General features: G+C 35.9%; 1 protein-coding gene across 4 annotated transcripts in view; it reads left to right on the forward strand.

The window, feature by feature from the left end:
- The window catches only part of CNKSR2 (connector enhancer of kinase suppressor of Ras 2), a gene marked incomplete at both ends in the record, with an annotated part of 204,118 nt that overhangs the window by 118,283 nt on the left and 65,099 nt on the right, over positions 1 to 20,736 (forward strand). For 2 of the 4 annotated variants that reach the window (XM_079536249.1, XM_079536251.1), the window contains 4 exons: positions 1,507 to 1,640; positions 4,564 to 4,775; positions 8,805 to 8,894; positions 9,651 to 9,865. In XM_079536249.1, the coding sequence (XP_079392375.1) occupies positions 1,507 to 1,640; positions 4,564 to 4,775; positions 8,805 to 8,894; positions 9,651 to 9,865 (651 nt within the window). The remainder of the gene's footprint in view (positions 1 to 1,506; positions 1,641 to 4,563; positions 4,776 to 8,804; positions 8,895 to 9,650; positions 9,866 to 20,736) is intronic. The other 2 variants (XM_079536250.1, XM_079536252.1) reach the window with 1 other exon arrangement.

Consider the following 20,736-nt stretch of genomic DNA (forward strand, 5'->3'; position numbering starts at 1 on the left):
CTGAGGTTTCCTAAGTGGCATGTGTTCTTCTTAAAATACAGTTTGTAAAAAAAAACGATGCAATGGAGAATACTTGCTTGATGAACATAAATTTACAAGGGCTCATTGCTATCTTGTGAAAGGACCGTGCTTTGAAAAAGTTCATGCTCTTGAGATTTTTTTGCAGTATAGGTACCAAGGTTAATATCTAGAAAATATGAACTGGTAATTCTCTCCGTGCTTTCTCTGTCATGCTCTGTTCTTCATAGTGCTGGCAGAAGGATCTTTCTGCACACCCGTTTGGTCAGTGCTTAGAGCTACTCTGTCATAAATACAGTATGAAATATTTGTGTTCTCCAGCAATTCCTAACTTCAGAAATTATAGGTGTAGTGTACACTGTGTCTTCCCAAAACCTTTTTCTTCAGAGACTTCACTTCCGAAAAGATGTAGGAGAATGTACTCTTACAAAACAAAACTCAGTATTTCTTTAATATTATATTTAAATTTTAGGGTGCAAGCAGACAGTACTTCACTTGCATTTTCTTCTGCTTAAGTTCATCTATCAGACAAGCCAAGAAGCGTTAGGCAGACATTGTTAATTAGACTACAGCAGTCTGCGTTTGCTTCTCATTTTGTTTTTATGTATTTGCATCTGTATAGAGAGTGCTAGGAAATTGTGCTACAATTTCCAGTCCTACAGTGATTTAATAAATTCTTCAAATGGATAATCATTATTTAGCTAGTCCAGATAGTTGAGTTGAAGGAGAAAATCATGCTTAATTTGAGAAAGAGGTAAAGATGTGATTAAGAGGAAGGGGCATGTTTGAATGGGAAAGATAGCTAGGACACATTATTATTCTGCAAGAAGGGTACAGATTTTTTTTTTTGTTTTGTTTGTGTTCTTTTTGTTTTTTTTTTTTTACCTGTGATTTACTTTGTGACGAGTTTACCTAGGAAAATGAAAAATAATAATAATTTCCAGTTTATTCAGTATCATAGCACATGTGCTCTTGAGGATGCTATACCTGACTTTACGGCACCTGCAGACAAAAACTGAAGCTTTTACAGCTAATTCTTAAGCTGTAGAACAGATGGGGAGAGACAACATTCAATTTAATGCCTACTTATGAACATTTACTGTAAAGACTAGACTTTTTCTTTATAATGTTAGTTAAATTAAGCAGTTCACTGGATTCTATATGCTATTTACTCATGAAGATTTCACTAGTGGCTCTACTAATTACTATTTTTATGAGCATTGGCAATAATCTTGCTGTGCAAAGGGGAAAAAAGTAAGATATGATCAGATGAGTCAATTTTATAAGCACAATACATGTCCATTCATAGATCCACATCCCTAAACAGAAGTGTTATTTTTTTCATTTTAAAATCATGTAAAAGATTAGAAGTGCTATTTCTTTAACTTTCTGAGCTGTAGAGATGTTTTTTTTTAGCTATTTCAGTTACAAGTAAATTATATTTAAGAGTAACTGTGATTTTTTTTTTCTCTCTTTCCTTTGAACCAGCCTCTTATTCCCAGAAGTCCTACAAGCAGTGTTGCTACACCATCCAGCACTATCAGCACACCTACAAAAAGAGACAGCTCTGCACTCCAGGATCTTTATATACCGCCTCCTCCAACAGAACCTTACGTTCCCAGGTAAAAAGTGTTCAGTACTCTAATCCAATACTCTGTTCTCTCAAATGTAGAATAGTCTATTGCCTATTACACTGTTGTCCTACTTCAAAAGAGAAAAATTATCCAAACCCCTACATATGTAACTATGAAAAGAGTTTATTCCGTTGCCTAAGAGCTATGATACAACAATGGAAGCTGTGCTAAAAGCAAGAAACTTTGCAGCTTTGACAATGAGAGCGCTGTTTTGTTCTGCTTTACTAATTTCCTTTTTGAACATATTTCATTAGTGTATGAGCAGTTCTCAGGATTACATCTTAGTGTGGGATTCATTGACCTACCTTCACACGTTCCTAAATGATTCAGTAAAATGTCTTAATATACACGGATGTTGCTTTCTTAAAATTCTGAGAGAATTGCATCTGTATCCATAAGGACAGCAATAACCAGCTGGAAGCCTAAAGATGTATTTACAAGTGACCAGCATTTTTAATGTTTCTGTATCAGATGTGGAACGTCCACTCAATGTATTTTTAAATTACTTTTTGCTGTTCTTTTAGTTTACTTTCTTACAAACCTGTTAAGGGCACCACGTCCTTTCTTGTATCTGAATTTCCTGTACCTGAGTTTTCTGGTACCTGAGTTTTTCTTAGACTCTACTACCAGTAACTCTTCTAGCCAATTAATAAGATTTGCTGATTGATTTGCTTGATTCTTGTCAGCATCAACATGCTGACAAGAATTTCCTGGGGGCTGTCCAAGAGTGAGGTAGATGGCAAATTAAATTGCCTCGTGGGGAGGAGAAATCATGATTCTGTGATTAATTCTTACTCTTTAGAGAGATGAAAAAACCTTCCAGGGCAAGAAAGTGACTTTCTATTTCATGATTTAGATGATACCATGGGCCTTTCTTAAAGCCATAAGCTGAGTCTTGTTTTCCTTCCTCATCTCTACTTTATATGCTGCTTGGTCTGGTTTTATTTCTGGGGAGATTAAAAAAAAATACTGCAGAAAGAAACCCCAACCAAAACACAGTCTTTGTTTGCTTTTTGAATGTATAGTTACATGGCAAAGACCTGCCACTCTTGCAGCTGAAACTGTACTCTCCTGAAAGAAATAATGCCTTTGTACTGATGCTAATCATATTTCCTACCTCAGAAATATTTCTGTTATTTAATAAGGAACACATCCTCTTCCTTGAAGTATTTTTGTTAGATATTCATATTTCAGCAGTCTTTAAGTTCAACTCTAGAAACTGGTATCTTCAGAATGCATTTTGACTATTTATTAATACCATCAAATAATGCTTATTAATTCACAAGTTTGGGCCAATTCTGATGAAATATGATAACACATATTAACACAAGGTTCTTTAAGCTACACATTTTTTATTTTGCCAGGTAAATCCTAATGAACTGTAGTTCGTTTCACAAAGCTGCCACATACAGTACAGTGTTCCTGAATGATCTGTTTTGACATTTCATCAGGTTTTTTTGGTCTATGATTAACTATATTTAAGCATGCCTTTATTTTGGGTATTATCAAAATGTTCAGAATCCGTTTCTTAGTTTGTTGTTGCTGTTCCAAGGGGGAACTTTAAAAAGTAAAATGCCCACCATTTGTTCCTGGAATAGAATAAAACATTTGACATTTTGATGTAAACTGTAAAACCCCAAACCCTGCTGTCCTAGTGGTGACACCCACAGATGTTACAGCTTCCAGCACAACCACACACAAATAGCAGGACCCATCCTTTTCTTGTGATGGTTACTGACAATTGCAGGTAGCAAATTAGTGCTTGGTCAAGTCTGTTGAATGCCTTTGGAAGATACATCAGTCTCCGTTGCTTTCCTGCCAGTGTCCCCTGCCACTGTCACAGTAACGAGCTTTCAGCCCTGTGGAGCTGTGCCTTTCCCCCTCATCAGCACCATCTCTGCTCTGGGAAAGCCTGGCAGAGCAGGTAAAATGGATGGAGAGATTTTCTGTAGTTTCAGTGCCATGGCCGATTCAGGATGGCTCTTTCTTTTCCACCATGGCTGCTTGGCTTTGCTTTGTACTCATACAAGGTTACAGGGCACAAAGAGAAGTATGGGTCAGCTTTGTATTTACATGGTCTAGAGGGGCAGAAACTCTACAGTGAGGGCATGGGGCCACAGCTACTCTCTTGGCAGTCTCCCATGCATTTTGCTGCTCAGAAATTACTGTCTGATTAGGTCTTTCGCAGCCATCTCCAGGCACAGCCATACCAGCAGTTTTTCAGAGTCCTTCTTTACTTAGTGCAATGAGAGGGCAATCTGCTTGGGGTTCTCTGTGTAGGTTGTGCAGCGTGCTGCTTGCAATAAATTTCTGTCCTGGGACAGCAGCTCATGACAAAGTGTTATGCATTCTTTTTGTTACTGCACAGGTATATCTATAACATTTTGGAGGCCCAAATTGGCTACTACAGAACTCTGTCAAATGCTTGTAGGTTCTTCTTGCTGAGAGGTTAATTTGTAAGAAACTAGACAGAATTTATCCACACTTACCATACGGCCATGTCTTAAAACTATTTGATTCAAAAATTGATTCAAAAAACTGTTTGATTTGGAAGTGCACATTTGAAAGTCAACATTATTGCCTTGCCCTAAGTTAGTAAGTGCTAGTATATTCCAAAAAAAATCATAAAAAGAATAGCTGCACATCAACTTTATTTGTATGATTCTTTTCTAAAGAAACCATTAAAATACAATCTGCAGTGGAAGCAAATGAGCAAAGATGTGAGATAACTAGCGTATACATACATACGGATACATAATATGTGATCCTGATTTTAGCCAGTTGTATATATTTGCTGCTTGTGTGGCATGCTGACATTTTGCCACTTTTAATTAAATATTCACGTTTTAAAAAATGAATGTCTTATTTAAATATATTATATAATATATGATATATCTTTTATTTACTGAAGGGATGAAAAAGGAAATCTCCCATGTGATGATGTTGGCAGGCATACAGTGGGCAAACCAGTTCATACAGGATCCGAATCTCCAAACTCATTTCTTGACCAGGAGTATCGAAAGCGTTTTAATGTGGTTGAGGAAGATGCAGTGTTATACTGCTATGAGTATGACAAGGGAAGAACAAGTGGTCCTGGAAGGAGAGAGAGCACACCAACGTACGGTATGGCATTTTGATCTGACATTATCACAGTTTGTTGATTTTAGGATTTTTCGTACATCTGGTCTTGTATTTAAGCACAAAAATAATTCCAGTGGCTATTGAATGTACTGAGAATTTTGTACAGATTTAGTTTAATTTCTACATAAAAGCTTATTCTGTGCAAGCACATATGTATTACTATTATAAGGATGGCAAATCCAGTTTTGTTTGGTGATTTTTCTGAATCTGCGTTCTATAATTTTATCAGCTTAATTTTCCAGATAACTTTTCAGTATCATTTTGTCAGAAAAACTGCCAGAAGGCCATGCATTTATGCTAAACCCTCTCTATGAAATCATGCTCCCAGTGTAAGTGTAGGAGTAGCTATAAAGGAATTGCTAGGCCTGAATCAGTGATTGAGTACCAAGTGAGAATGCACGGCTAACCAAGGGCACACTGGTGCAAGCAGTGCACCCGGGCAACTGGAAGAGGTGGACCCTGGGTGCATTCCTCCTCAGTCTCATTTAAGGGTTAGCAGCCAAAGAAGCAGGATCTCTATTCAGAGATCACGCCTTCTGGGGACTTCACTGACCTTCAGAAATGGTAAGCCGCTTGACCTTGTATCTTCTTCTGAACTATATCTTGACAAATGCCTTTACAAGTGTGTTCAAATTGTGGTAGAAGGCAATATAATCACCTTCCCTTGCTCCACAGTAGCACAGGTATAGTAATTCTGCATTAGAAAAAAAATTACCAAAGTAATTTTAAAGATCAAAACTTTTTCAGATGAACAAGAAGATGGTATTCTGTTTTCATGCTGTACTATGTTCTAAAACTCTCTTATTCTTCTCTAGTTTCAGAAATGAAAAATGACTGATAGTATGCTTTTTTGTAATGCTGTTTTAACATTCTCTAACTTTTTATATGAGAAATGATGACTTGCTATATATAGCAGTCCCTATTTTATAAGTCTGTGTGTTGTCCATGTAAGAATTTCGTATGTAAATGCACACGCATGTTCATGGTACTTACGTGTCTTGGATTTTCACTTATTTATGGTGAGAACACTGAAACAATTTCTGATGAGAGTTTTGCTCCTCAAAGCTTTGTTCTCCAGGTTATTTTCATTTTGAATCTATTGGAATACGGCCTTTACCTAGCATTTTATTTGGGTTTTGGACTAGGAAAATTGGTGTCCTGTTGCTATACAAGGAATTGTTCAGTGATAGAGTTGTTAGTACATGGGAGAAAATTAAGAGGAAATTTTGTTTTTATAAAAGTTGTTTTGACAGTCCTTGTAATAGCTCAACACATGCTTGAATGTTTTTTCACCCCATTTGCTGTTATTTCAATTATTAAACTGAGCATAGGCTGCATCTTGGAGTTGTTATAGTAATCCTTACATCATATCCCTTTGAGAAGATGACAGGCTTAATCTATAAGGAAGAATATATTTGGTACATCATGCAGCCAAGATCCAAAATCACCTGGGAACCATGATACAAATTGAGCTTGAGCTGTGTAAAGTATCCTCGGGACTTTAAGCAATGTGCTTGCATTGTGCTTGCACAATATTAAAGGATGTGTTTTTATAAAGTGCACTTGTTCCACACAGCCACACAATGCTCCTGCAAAATCCTCAGTATCCTTTTGATTTTGAAGTGCTTTCAGATGTTTTTTAACCATGCCTATATTGTATGAAATAAACGATAAGTGTTCAAAGTTGATATATTAATTTTATTGCTCCTGTATTTCAGTTGGTGGATGTAGTCAGTTCCATTAACAGAGATGTACTCTCTGTTCCAGATGTTAAATTTTAATACTAGTATTCTAGAGGGAGAACGACACTTTGTTCAAGGACTGCTGAATCCATTATTTTATTACAGGATAGCTTTTGTAGCATATTTTCCTATTAGCTGAAAGGGTTATAAATACATGGATCTAAGACCACTGAAAATCAGTCACTTTTTTAACACACTTCTTATACAACATTTCACTTTTAATCTGACTTCTTTTTTAACGAATTCACATCACAGAGTCTGGTCTCACTTAAGTATATTTTCTAAAATTATTGCCATTCCAGCATTAAATTCACAAGTTTCGCACATGCCATTTGTTAACATCAGATTGGCGGCTAGGCATAACCTAAGGATTGCACAAAAATCTAGTAAATAACATCCCTCTGGCTTACAGTAGCCTATTAAAGAAGGTCAAACAGAGTTCTGAGAAATAGAGAAATAGTTGTTTTCAACATATACTCATCATTAATTATATGGTGGCATTAATTTTCTTTAATATTTTTCAGTCCTCCTTTGTGAGAGTTAACAGGGTTCTCCATGATTTCTCTTTGAGGAGTCTGTTGGCTTCTTTCAACTGTTAACAAAGAAACTTCTCTTTCGTATTCTTACTGGCTTACAACTGTTGTATAATTGCTGCTAGTTGGCCTTGAAATGCTTCAGTTTGCATCCCAGCAATGAAATTTTCCTGAGTGTAGTCAATAGGCAAAAGAGGTTCAGGGGCTTCACATGGGCTAATGTGAAAGAGATAGTAGCAGCAGCAGACAAATGAAGATCAAGTTTAAGGAAAGAAGCAAATTTGTTCATTGCAGTTTGGCTGCCAGACAGAAAAAGAATGTAGATAAATTCAACAGCTAGAGATGTTATGGAAAAGTTGTTATGACTGTAGCTTCTGATAACAATCACAATTTACATGATCTTCTACTTATTGCAGCTTTTTGATTTTGCAAGTGCTTGCCATAGCATCCTGTGAATTTATTCTAACATAGAAGATAAGGTTGTATTTCTAGAAAAAGTGACCAACATCTTTCTTATCAAGGATAATACATGTGCACTCGTGAAACAACTTCTAAATGGTGTACTTCAAATCTCGATGACTTCAAACACACTTAATGATGTGCCCATAACTAATAAACTAATTGATAAATAGGGAATTAAGCATAAGCATTTTGTATTCTCAGTAATTATGTTTGTGAATTGATCTTGTTGTCTATAGAGAACATACTCATTTTTTTGCCATGTTCATTACAATATCTTAAAAATTTTAAAGACAAAAACAACAAAACACAAAAACAACATATCATTATGCTGCACGTGCATGGTAGTGGTGAGCTTCCCATGGATGCCATTATTTATTAAGTAGACACATTTGAATATTTGTTTTCATCGTAATCAAGTATCTTGTTTTTCACTGTATCATGGATTTAACATCAAAAAAGCAGAATGAAAATGATGACCTTATGTCGGGAGTTTTCCAATATGTAGCTAAAAAAACTTCTAATTTTTTAATTTTAAGCTCTAATACTTTTCAAAACAAAATATTTTCCCTTTATTTTCTGTTAGCAGTAGATAAGAGCAAAGACTGATCTTGTTTCTGAAAAAAAAATCAGTACGTGAGATGGACATTGTGCCATTTGCCATACCACTTTACATGGTATTTTTTTGCTTCTGCATGCTACCTAACTTGCTAAAAACCATAGCTCACTTTAAGTAATCCCACTAAGTTGCATTGCATACTTTCACTGAATTTCCAGCTGTATTTGTGGAAATCTTAAGCAGAAATCATAGTTGACATCTTTTAAACATCCCAACAAAAATGCTATTTGTAAAGGTATCGTAGTGATGTGAATGTGATTCTCGTACCAACAATTCATTCTGTATATGCTTTAAAACAGTTTTCTATATGTGCATGCCAGGGGCTTTCAGAATAACAAACAGATATTGTTAATGAAAAGCAAACTACGTAGTTTCAGTGTGTTTCTCAGTCGCAGGCATCAGTTTGGTGAGGATTTTGTAGGGCACTGGATTTATTTTCTGAAGTTAAAAAAAAGAAATCCATTAAATACTTTTAACTGCTTCTTGCCTGTTAAAGAAAACGGAACTTAATCTCTGGTTCAGAGGCTATGCTGGATCCTCTTTCATAAGCAATGCCGTAGAATAGCGGCTTAACACTTAATTTCTTTTTTTCTTTCAAGAATGTTACTTAAATATTGCCTTTTGATGCATGATCTATTTTTTTCTCCTCTGTTTCTAGGGAAACTAAGGCCTATTTCTATGCCAGTAGAATATAACTGGGTCGGGGATTATGAAGATCCCAGTAAAATCAAACGAGATAGTAGGAGAGGTAAGTGATCTGGTCATGTCTTGTACAAGGCATTATGGGTTCTATCATGCTTCAAGCAATGCCACAGGAGGTATGAATACCAAATGTATAAATGAATATAAGGAAAGATCAGACGCACTCATGAAAGAATCACAGAATGACAGAATTGTAGGCGTTGGAAGGGACCTCCAGAGATCATCAAGTCCAACCCCCCTGCCAAAGCAGGTTCCCTACACCAGGTGTAGAGACAGACATGTAAAGACATGTCTGAGTTTTCCTAAATTCGTAACCATTGGTTCTACCTTGGGAGATCCCTCAAATAAAAGCTGGTAGCTACGGGGATAATTTCAAAGGAAAGTATGGATGATACAGTGAACAAGCTTGGGCTGAACATTCAAAGCAGGTTACTTGTAAATGTATGAGCCCACAGTCAATAGTATTAATCTAGGATCTGTTTTTTAAAAGAAGATTATAGATATAAGTGTGCCACTGCTGATTTTTTGAAACCTTCAAGACAACATCAGCATTTGCTTATGTGAATCTTCATGTAAGTTTTCTTTTCATTGTCAGCAAAACTAGAAATCTGAAAAAATAATGAATTTCCCCTTCAGATCGAGATTCAATATCTTCTTGCTATATCCACTAAAGAAACAAATAAGTTTTGCTAATGAAGAAGTCTTGAAGTCTTAAAATTGACAGCAGATAAATATTCTTCTTAAGAATATTATATATACCTAAAAAAAATCATAATTATCCTTTGCATTACTCTTTCAACAGAAAATTCATTGCTACGCTATATGAGTAATGAGAAAATAGGCCAAGAAGACTACATGTTTCAAAGGAATAGCAAAAAGGATACCGGAAAAAAGTCAAAAAAGAAAGGAGACAAGGGTAATAGTCCTAGTCATTACTCGTTGTTACCTAGTTTACAAATGGATTCATTGAGACAAGATGTCATTGGCACACCTGGACCAGAGACCACTTTGTACCATGTGAGTAAAAATAATTTTAAAGGAACCTTTTGCTCTATGCTTGCTATGAGAGACTGTCATGTTTTTGTAGAGGTGTTGAAGACTTTTTTTGACTGGTAATCTTGCAGTTCTGGCCTTGTTTCCTGACCTTCTGATAATAATTTGTTTAAAGCATGCTATTTAGAATCTTCCTGTTACAAATGCGGAACAGACACCTATAACACTGTAACTAGAAGATCTTATGTTTGAAATGTAGTCTGGTATCTCTGTCTTGACTTATTTTGCTACTGATGGAAAGGAAAGAAGCAGTTTGACTGAATGTATTTCAACACAGTATGCCAAGTCACATTAGATAACTCCTTTACTATAGCTATTGGAAAGGCAGGAAATGTTAATGGCAAGAAAACTTGTTGTGGAGGTATTTGTTTTTCCTTTGAGGTGGGGAATGCCCCGTTGCATACTGATTACATGTTGTATGCGTAGCTGTTTTTAATACAGATAGAATAATAGATTTCAGTAACTTGAAAGTCAATTGGAAAGAAAAGAGTCTTCTGAAGGGAATGTAAAATGAGAATTCCAGTAACTTCCTAGTTTTCAAATGTGTCTAGAAAATGTAGGTTGACAGTCACAACATATTTTAGATATGATGTTCAACCTCATAAAATCATTTACGTTTTAGACCTGTCATCATAGAGTAATACACACACAGTTGTACAGCAAAGCAATAGAAATAATTGTAGTTACCTTCATTAACTAGCACAGAGAATGTGATTTAGATTGCCAGTGTTTAAGGGTAGCAGCACTGTGGGGGGCTTACCAAGAACTTTGCTTTGAAAAACTAACAGCTAGATTTCCATTGAACATGTAAGATCCAGGTAACTCTTGTCTTAGAAGCACTATAAAACACTGCTACAAATTGTTGTGTAATAGTTGGCGTGGATTAATTTAAAATAATAGAGTTTTTAAATTCCTTTAAGCTTTTTGAATGGTGGGCCCACTGGGTTCCAAAACTGCTTTTTGCACTACATGTATAGGTGAGTGATAAATTTCAGAAATTATGTCATTATGTCATTAATTATTACACTGTACTTCAGTTGACTCAGGTCCCCAGATGTGAAAAGGTTGTTGCTTTTCTTTCTTTTTTCTTTTTTCTTTTTCCTTTTTTTTTAATAATTAAGGCACGATGTTAAGCTTTTTTCTTGTGTTATTTTCAACCATTTTACACTTATAGCAAGTTGGAAATCTGATTGTGTAGAGATGTCAATTTGCAAAGGCAAACTGATGTATAGGTGCATAATGCAAGAGGCAGAGGAGTTTTTAAGTCACTGTCTGTCCTCTTTGCAATGTATACAGTCTTTTCTATAAAAAAACCTAATCAGTCCGTGAGACCTTGAAATCAAATATTTACAGAAGAAAATTGAAAAGTTATTTGTGTAACAGAGGCGTTCTATTCTGTAAAGAACAGTATGGTAAATTAGAAATACTCTTCATGTTTTGAGAGAATATTTATCTCTCAGTGGCATTTCTTTGTTAGTAAATATTGAATTTCTTGTATACAATGAAACTTTTTTTAATGTCATCTTCATTTTCCCTTGGCTGCCTCTATTATCTGTTTCCAAAATCTGTATGAATAAGCAATATACACAGATACTGGAAAACTCTTCAAAATTCTTGTGTGAAGGTTAGTGGGGAATAGCAACCACGACTGACTACCAGCATTCTTCATGCAGTTTGGACACTCATCTGCAAAATGCACCTTAACTGTTAACACCACAATTTCCACCACCATCTGATAATCCTTTTTGTGGATCATTACCACAAATGTGTATCTTCGTAATGCTATTAAATCTTCTTTTTGCTTCTTTTCTATTTTTGCTTCTTTGCTATTAAAGCTTCTTTTTGCAAGTTTAGTGGGAATTCATTTACTTATAAACATAAATAAAGGTTATTTGTTCTTTAGAATGCAAATCAGCATTGATCTGCTCACTGGTTTTGGAGCGGAATGTGTGAAGTAGTAGGAACAGTAATAGGAAGCTTGGGACACTGACTTGTTCACAGGACAAATGGAAGGAGCCCTTCACAAAGCATTCACAACCTTATAGTGCCCTATCACAGGAAGCATCCTGGCTGCCACCATGCAATGCAATACAGTTCCCTGTTTATGGTGGTGCCACCTATGCATATGGGCTTAGAAAATCCTAATCTAGGTTGCAGAAAGGTCTGTGTTTCTTTGCCACGTAGAAGAACATATTTACACTGTGGTCTGAAATAAGGAAGCGTACAAGGATTTGCTAATATCAGTTACCTAGTTTTCATAAAGATTTTGCATTATCTGGAAATAGGAGTCTCTGGATGAGCACGAGTTCAGTGCAAGAGGAATGGCGATAACTCCAGAAACTGTACTAATAGTAGTCAAATGTACTGTTGTTTTTTTCATTTGCTTTGGTTTGGATTTTTTGTTTGTTTTGTTTTTAAGAAACAGATGTTTTCATCATACTAGAATTTCAGGTAAAGAGAGAGTACTGTGACTCCCTGGGGTGCAAACCACAAGCCAGTGGTCTTTCCTGCCAGGTATCTGTAGATGAACATATCTCCTCAGATCCAGAAATTAAAAAAATACTTCACCAATCCCTGGTTGTTCTTTATGTTAAAAGATTTCATCTATTAGCCTGTGTTCACGTTCTGCTTCCAACATTAGATATCATTGTACCTTTGTCCTCTAGGTTTAAAGGTCTTTTGTTACCAAGTTTTATCTCCCAGTTAGAAACTGTCAGGTTATAATCAAATCCCTTTGTATCCTAATTTTGCTTGAAAGGAATAAATGTCCATCCAGGGTTTGTTATTAGAGAGGGTGTTTTCACACATCCTTTTGTCATTCTCATGATTCTTTCAACTCCTCATTTTTCATCTCAAAGTACACTAAATGTTCATCCTCAACTCTGTATGCAAGAACAGGACATAAAAATCCAGGACTGAGCTACAGGAAAGGAAAGTGACTTTTCTATTCCCATTCACTACTTCTCTGTTTAAATATTAAAAGGTGTTTACTGATTTTAGCCATAGTCTCGGCATGGAAAACTTTACTGCCTGGTTTTGGTTGTTGTTTTTGTTTTTTTTGTTTTTTTTTATTGTGTCACTTTTTCAAATCACTTATTTGCAAGATTGGTATTCCCAGTCCAATGAGTTATATCTGGTATTCCTTGTTCTTGTATGCTTGGCCATGTTGAGACATAGAACTTCTTGGGTGTTCTTTTTGAATAATCTGTGACTCTGAAACAGCCCCAAATATGAAGTGCCAGAGAGTAAGGTCTCTGGATGTTCAGGTGGGTCCTTGTGATTCCCCACTCTGCATTATGGAATATTGAAGCTAATAGAAGACTGCGATCTGCTGTGGAATGAAACTTCTGAAACATTTATTTGAAATGATGCAATTTCTGTGTAAAATTAAAAACACACAGTAACTCTTTCTATCTTTTCTCTTTTTTTCTTTTTTTCTTTTTTTTTTTTTTTTCATTCAGAAAATGGAATGGAAACCTTGCAGCTCATTTAGAGTTTGGGTCTCATCCATGTCATTCTCTGAGTTTCAGTTCTGTGTTATCTTTATTCAATAATAATAATTTCATTATTTTGGAGGCCCTTGGTACAAATGTTAAATAATTTTGGATTATTCAGCTAATGACTATTTCCCCTAAGGATTCCAGGTCTCCTTCCTTTTGAGTTGTGTAGCCATTTAGGTATGCAGGTTAATATGCAGGTTAATATTTCTTTTTTTTCTTGTTTTTAACTATGATTGTTTTGCACAGGAAAATCAGGTTTTACAGTTACACTGACTTTAACTCCTTGCTTCTACTGTGCTTATGCATGATTCTGAAAAGAAAAATCTATGATCAAAAAGCTACCCATAACCAAATTGTTATTGTTTTTTGTCCTGTAGACAAAGTGAAGGGCTTGGAAAAAATTACCATGGTGATTCTTTAGTGCGTGGTGGTTGTTTATTAGCTGAAAATTGTCATTTGAAGGATGCCAGCTGATTCAAAGTGGGTTTCCTGTATTCTGAAGCAATCACAACAGTATAGTAGTCTAACATTTTCTCGACCATCAGTATACTAAATTTCCATTAAATTACTGCTTTTAGGAATTCTTATGACATAGACCTGCTGTGATGATCAAAAACATTGTAGTCAAAGGAGCATTTCAGTAATGGCCTTAAAAAATGAACTGCTTCTATCTGTATCCACAGAATGTAACCGATATAAACAGTATAAAAGCAAAAACAAAACAAAAAAGCAAAAAAAAAAAAAACAAAAAAAAACCAAACGTGTTATATCTGTGAAATAATCACCTCTTGTATCTGCTTGCAGAAATTTTAAATTCTCATATAGATAGTCTCTGTTCCGCTTTGTTTTGTTTTGTTTTTCCATTGCAGGCAACACTTCTAGCATACACTGATTTCTAGGCAAGTTGTTTCTGCATTCTATTTTCTTTTTCAAAACTGCTGAAGAAATACTAACATGGAGCATTAATATTTTTATTAAGCCAAGGCAAACTTTGAGCTGCTGCTAATCTAGTGTGCAAACAGGTGTTCAGACTGATCTATTACTGTAGATACAAAATAGTGCAGTTAAAATTGTCTTGGACCTTTGGGGCATAAGAGATGAAAGCTCTGACACATGATTATACTATTTTAAGTTCATTATATTATTCTGTATAGGAATTTCCTTGGTACATTGTGCTTTGTTTTTGTTACAGGAAAATAATGTGGTTATTTAGTAGGGGGATTATGTCATGAGTCAGAAGGAGTTCTGCGTCAAGTTAATAATAAAGCCCTTATCCAGATCCATACGCTTTCCTGTTAATCTGGGAATAATGCTGCTATAGAAAGAGAAAATTGCATGTAGCAAAGGATTATACAAGAAAAAACAGCCTTGCTTACAAACTGTTTTCAAATGTACACCAGCAAACTTATATTACTGCCCTTTTTCCCTCACCATTCCTGCCTCCTATCCCTTTACCTTTTCTGATGTATGCTCATTTATTAACGTAGGTATCAGCAATATTTAAAGAATTGCTTGTCACAGGAAAAAGAACCAAAAAGAGGTTTTTATCTTCTTGCTTTGCTGATAACCAGTTTATTTAAAATTGTTTAAGCTAGGTATTAATTTCTTGGTGACTTGAATTGTACTTGAAAGTAAAGTTAGTATTAGCAAGAGTTACTCTCTGAGGATCGCACATCAGTAACAAGTGGTTCAGGATCAGATGCAGGAAAGAGATTAAGGATTTGTTTCATTTTGCTGAAGGTATTTTTTAGGGTCATGTACGCGTGTTTAATGTCTCAGTTTTGCTTTAAATAAAGGAGAAATAAAATGAAAGTCACCTTTTTTTCCCCTTCAAATTCAACTAAGTATGTGCACATTTAACAAACCTACTTTCCTCTCCTTTAGCAATGTGTAACTCCTCACATGATCAGCACACATGTCAATGGCTCTTAAATCTAATCAATAATTTCAGTAGTTGTTGTGATGGGCACCTACAGAAGGCCATGCGCTCTCCCTTCTACTTTCCCTGGGGGGACACTGCGGCGATGATTTTGAGGGATTTAGTGAGGGTTGTAATTTCAGTCTTCTTGCGACTTGTCATGAGGTACTCGTGTGTCTGTACCAGTTCAATCCAGTGTGTTTGCTCAGCAGATCCAGTGGGTCTGCATCTGCCTGAACAAGCAGAATTCAATTGGTTGCAGTCATCTGACTGAACCTACTGTAAATGAAGAACATTTGTTTATGAGTCTGTTGCAAATATCAATTTTTAGCTGATAATGAGATAAATTGGAAATTGAGGCAGTAACTTTTAAGAAAAATAAGGTTTTTTTCTACTTGGGTGATACATATTTCCAGATACTTCATGCTTCCCACCCAGCAAAAAATACAGCAAAATGGTTTTTATAAATTCAATTCAAAATGTGCATATTTGAATGCTATCAGTATAGAGGACAATTTATCCAAAGTTCCTCGTTTTGAAAACTTTAAAAGCTACTTTGTCTAAGCTGTTGTTTTTCACTTACTTTTCTTATTCTTCTCTGCAAAAAGCCTGAAAGGAAGGAAACTTGAATGTAAAGTGCATACATCTTTTATAAAAAATCTTGAATTCAATAGGCATGTATTTATGAAACCTTTTAATTGTAGTATAAAGAGTGCAGAACGTATGCATATGAGTTCTCTAATAAATGTATGCACAAGCTACCCATCAATTTGTTGCAGAAATCTTCTGAATAGAAATGGCGTCTAATAAACGCTATGTAATGGAAGGCAGTCTACAAGAAAAATAAAAGCCACAAAAGAAAGAAACTAGCAGCTTGTTATAATTGTAAGCACTGCAGCATTTAAAGATTGATAAATATTTGGTTTAGATATTTGGAAAAAATGTTTGGATTAGATACTTGGAAAAAAAAAAAAAGTACTTCAAAGAAAAAATTGAAAATTCAATTGCACAGATTTTAAGTAGGTGTCTGAAATCTAGAATGCCATTACACCATTATGACAGATGGAGTTGGTACACTTTCTCCTTTAAATTGTATGTAGTCCAACTACAGCAGTCTTTAAAAATGAAGGTTCTCTTTTTTTTCTCCCTAATTTCACATTATGTATAATCAGGCTGTTGATTACTGTAGAAGTAGTCCAGCCGTTAGTATCAAAGTCCAGTTTAACTTAAGTGCATAGTGAAAAATATTTTCCATAAATATATCCTTTTTTGTTGTTGTTGGTATTCAAAATAACGTTGCTTCTTCTCCATGATTTTTTCACTTCCATTTAAATATTTTATTAATACAGTACTGAACTTGCAGAATGGCTATGGTTGAGCATGCATCTACTGTCATTAAAGGAAGCCTTAAACTCCTTCTTTAAAATAAACTCATAAGAAATAATTGATTAAAAAAATGATGCTTGCTGAGTTAAAATTCATGAGCACTGTCAGTTGTATATTTTCAGCTAAAAAATTCCACTGTCCAGAGATTACATGATGTTCATAAAGAGTTTTTTAAATAGTTCATAATTGTGAAAAAAATCAGACTACCTACTACCACAGAAAGAATTATAAAGCCCTGCTTCTGTTAGAAATTAGCTTCTTTGCAGTCTAAGTACAATTTTATATCCATTTGTTTCCAGTATAAAGGCATGAAAACAGAAACTTCAACTGGAAATAGTATATGTACTGTTAAAATTCATGAGCGAAGAGAAGTTGAAAAATTGAAATATTTGTCACTGTGTCTAGACTGCACAAAAGTACTCTGTGAAGTTGTGCTCCAAGTAGATTCCCAGGCAGGCAGCTCAGCAGGACAAGTCAATAGTCTGAACTTCTGGCATGTCTGATCTCTTTTCAAGTACTCAGATGTTTGTAAAGATCCAGGACAGCACAGCTTGACTCTGGTCAAAATCAAACAATGGGATATCCCTCTTTGAAGGTGACCAGAGTAGATACTATATTGACATTCTATTCTGTAATGCTGGTCCTATTTTACTTCATTTTCTGTAGCCTTATGAGGGTGAATGAGAGCACTTTGGCCTGTCCTACAGCTTCAAGTCCTTCTTAATTTTCTCATCAATGGGCATGGAACATGGAAATAAGTCTGCACCAGTATCTAGATCCATGTGTGTGAAAGTAGAAGGTGCTTAGCATTCTGCAGTAGAAACAGAGTTGAGTAGGCTTATGAAGTTATAGAATAACATGAAATTCTTTCAAAAACTTCAGAGGCAAAGGTGCTGGTAAAATTATTCACATATACAGAACACTCAATTTTGCTGTAGCATCATAAGCATCTAGCTCGTGTCCATTTCTCATGTCAACTTCCTCTAGTATAGCCCATAGAAGAACTTCTGTAATAAGAGACAACTGGAAAGAACTGTAATTAAAAAATCAGTAATGGTAAAAAGGACAAGATAAAGAAACAGAATGGAGAACTCTTATCTAGTGCCTTCATGAATCTGGGGCCATTTAGTCTGGAAAAAAGGAGGTTGAGGAGAGACTTCATGGCTCTCTACAGCTACTTGAAAGGAGGTTGTAGCTAGGAGGGTATCGATCACAAATAAACAGCCTCAAATGAACCAGAGAAGGTTTAGATTGGATATTAAGAAGAATTTCTTCACCTAGAGGATGCTTATTGTAACAGGCTGCCCAAGGAAGTGGTAGAGTTGCCATCCCTGGAGAGACATATGGATGTGGCAATAAGGAACATATCTTAGTGCTGGGACCCAGTAGGTCAGGTTCATTTTGCAGTCTTGATGATCTTTTCCAAGCAAAACGATTCCATGTTTAAGAAAGAATAGTAATTATGTTGTTAATTACAGAAGCCCATATGAGCCTGCATGCTGCACACATAAAAATCTGTTCCAGTAGAGGTGACCCACTGTTTCACAGCTGTTATGATGGCACTGTTGCTGAAATGCACCACCCTCTATCTTGCTGTGTTCACATCCACTGATTGGTCACCATAAACATTCAGCAAGCCTCAATGAATGTCAGCAGGTGCCATTTTTTCTGCATGAAGGAATTCAGTGACATACCTTTGCTTTATCTTCACTTTCATGTCAGCTGTCGTCTTGTCTGACTGCCCCTCTGCTGCCATCTTTCACATGGTTACAGAATGTAGAGAAATATTGGTGGGAGCCTCTACTGCCATATCACCAGCATCTGCCTCTCCCTTTTGGGCCAGCATAATCAAATAAGATGCATTACTTTCAGCTCTCATATTTAACTCCATGATCAAATATGGAATTGTTGGTCCTCATCAGTAGAAGGTGGTAAACTGAGTGAGTGACTGAGCAGTTGCCTTAATTCTAAGAAAAAATGTTGGACAGAGGAGAGGAAAAGGAACAAAATTATGATTAGTCTGCCAGAAAGCGAAAGGCTTAATTCCTAGTGAATTTGCCATAAGATAAAAATAAGTATGACAAAAACAAACAAAGAAGAAAAAAAAAAAAAAAACGGTATGAGGTGCATAGGGGAGGGCTTCAGAAGATCTCTGCTCCAGTCTTCAGCTTAAAGCAGATCAGCTCCGAGGTCAGACAAAGCTGTTCAAGGCCTTGACCAGTCAGGTCTCGAAAACCTCCGAAAATAGAGACTGCATGAACTTGTGGCCAGTCTGTTCCATTGCTTGGCTGTGCTCATGGTGAAAAAAAAAAATTGGAAGTGAGTGGTAAAACAGAGATTTCAGTAGTAAATTAAATAGCAACTTGCCCAGATGTAAGGCATCGTTTCTGATGTAACACTGCTGTTTAATTGAAATAATCTTGTAAAAGAGTCTCAGTAATCTTACATTTGTTCTGACAGTTCTAGATTTTCACTCATTTGAACTCAAGATTTAAGAGAGTAGATGTACAATGCAGCTTCTACAGTTTGTGCATACAGTTTGTGAAATAGTTTATATCATCAGGAGGGATTTCTAAATTATTTTAAATATATGGAATATTACCTGCATTCTTCCCAAGGAATGTTATTCCTGTCACTGATGAGAGAATACTTGCATATCTGCATTGCTTTTCTTTAAAAGAACCAGCTGAAGCTATGAGTTTTCTCTTCTTGGGGAACTGCTTGCTAAAATAAAAATTGAAGATACTGGATATGGGAGATTTTGCATCTATTTCTATATGACCTGTAATCTTTAGTAAAATCTAGAATCGCTGTTGCAGCAAAGCATTGTGGAGATTGGTTCATGGGTCGTCATGAAGCACAAATGGACTCTTGTAGAAAATGTTCTACCTTAAATTTGCTCTGTTATCTTCTCTCACTTCTGACCATGAGGAAAAAAATGGCCTGTTATAATCTCTTTCTATGATGAAGCTGGGAAATTCTTCAAAAGTGAGGCTGTTACTGAAAAGGTCATCTAGTCCAACTTTGCCAGTATAGATTTATCCCCTACTGCATATGATATAATGCTCTGAAAGTGTAATTTTGCACTGTCAAGAGATGTAGATCTGTAGACCAATAAATCTTCCAGCTCAGGACATTTCCTAATTTCCTTTCACATCCCTGTTCTGTGTTGGTTTTTTTTTTGTTTGTTTGTTTGTTTTGTTATCTATTTCATTTAATCATTTTGTGTTGCATCCTGGCTTTATTTCCTGATAGAGGACTTATGCCTTTGTAGGTATTAGCATTGTTAGTGCACCAGTAAGCTGCATTAACTGTAGTTGGTACAATCACAATAGCACAGTTGAGAGATTTCTTCTAATGCAGAATAAGTGATTTAGTCCCTCAATTATTCCCCTTTGATAAAGAAGAGATTAAGCATGGCATGTTGTAGCAGAGAAGCATTTGTTAGCCTTTGCACGGAGGGGACCCAGCATGAGTTATTACTGCAATATTGTGGGGAGTGTCACGTCTATGAGAAGAGAGATCTAGGTCTTGACTTCTCAACTGGTTCCTCTCCATACTTCTTTTTGTACAACAGAAAGACCACGATTATGAAAGCAGTGAATCAAGGACACTGACTGGCATGCGTCATGAAATCTGACTTTGTTAACATCTGAATGTTGCTTCAACTAAGGGGGAGCCCCTTTCAGAGCACAGTTTTATCAAAATGCTTTGACAAGCAATGCAATTGCTTCTGAACAACTGAGTATTCGAAGTGGTGGATTTGATTCAGCAGGAGTCTTTACCCCCTTCCTCTGCCCCACTTGCATGATTGCAGTCCCTATGGGCCTTCTGCTGACACATACAGTGGGAAATTGTATGGTTATATCTGCAAGGAAAGTGGTTCTTTGCAGCAGTGTGGCTTCTGAACAGAAGCTATTTTATAAGGTGTTTCTGCTGTACTGTGAAGAATTGCCTGTTGCTTAGCACTGATCTGTGAGTCAGCCAATCTGTCTCTGTTACTGCACCATGGAAGGAAAAAAACCCTCATA

The sequence above is a fragment of the Tetrao urogallus genome (assembly GCF_951394365.1).
Source record: "Tetrao urogallus genome assembly, chromosome: 1".
NCBI classification, from domain to species: domain Eukaryota; kingdom Metazoa; phylum Chordata; class Aves; order Galliformes; family Phasianidae; genus Tetrao; species Tetrao urogallus.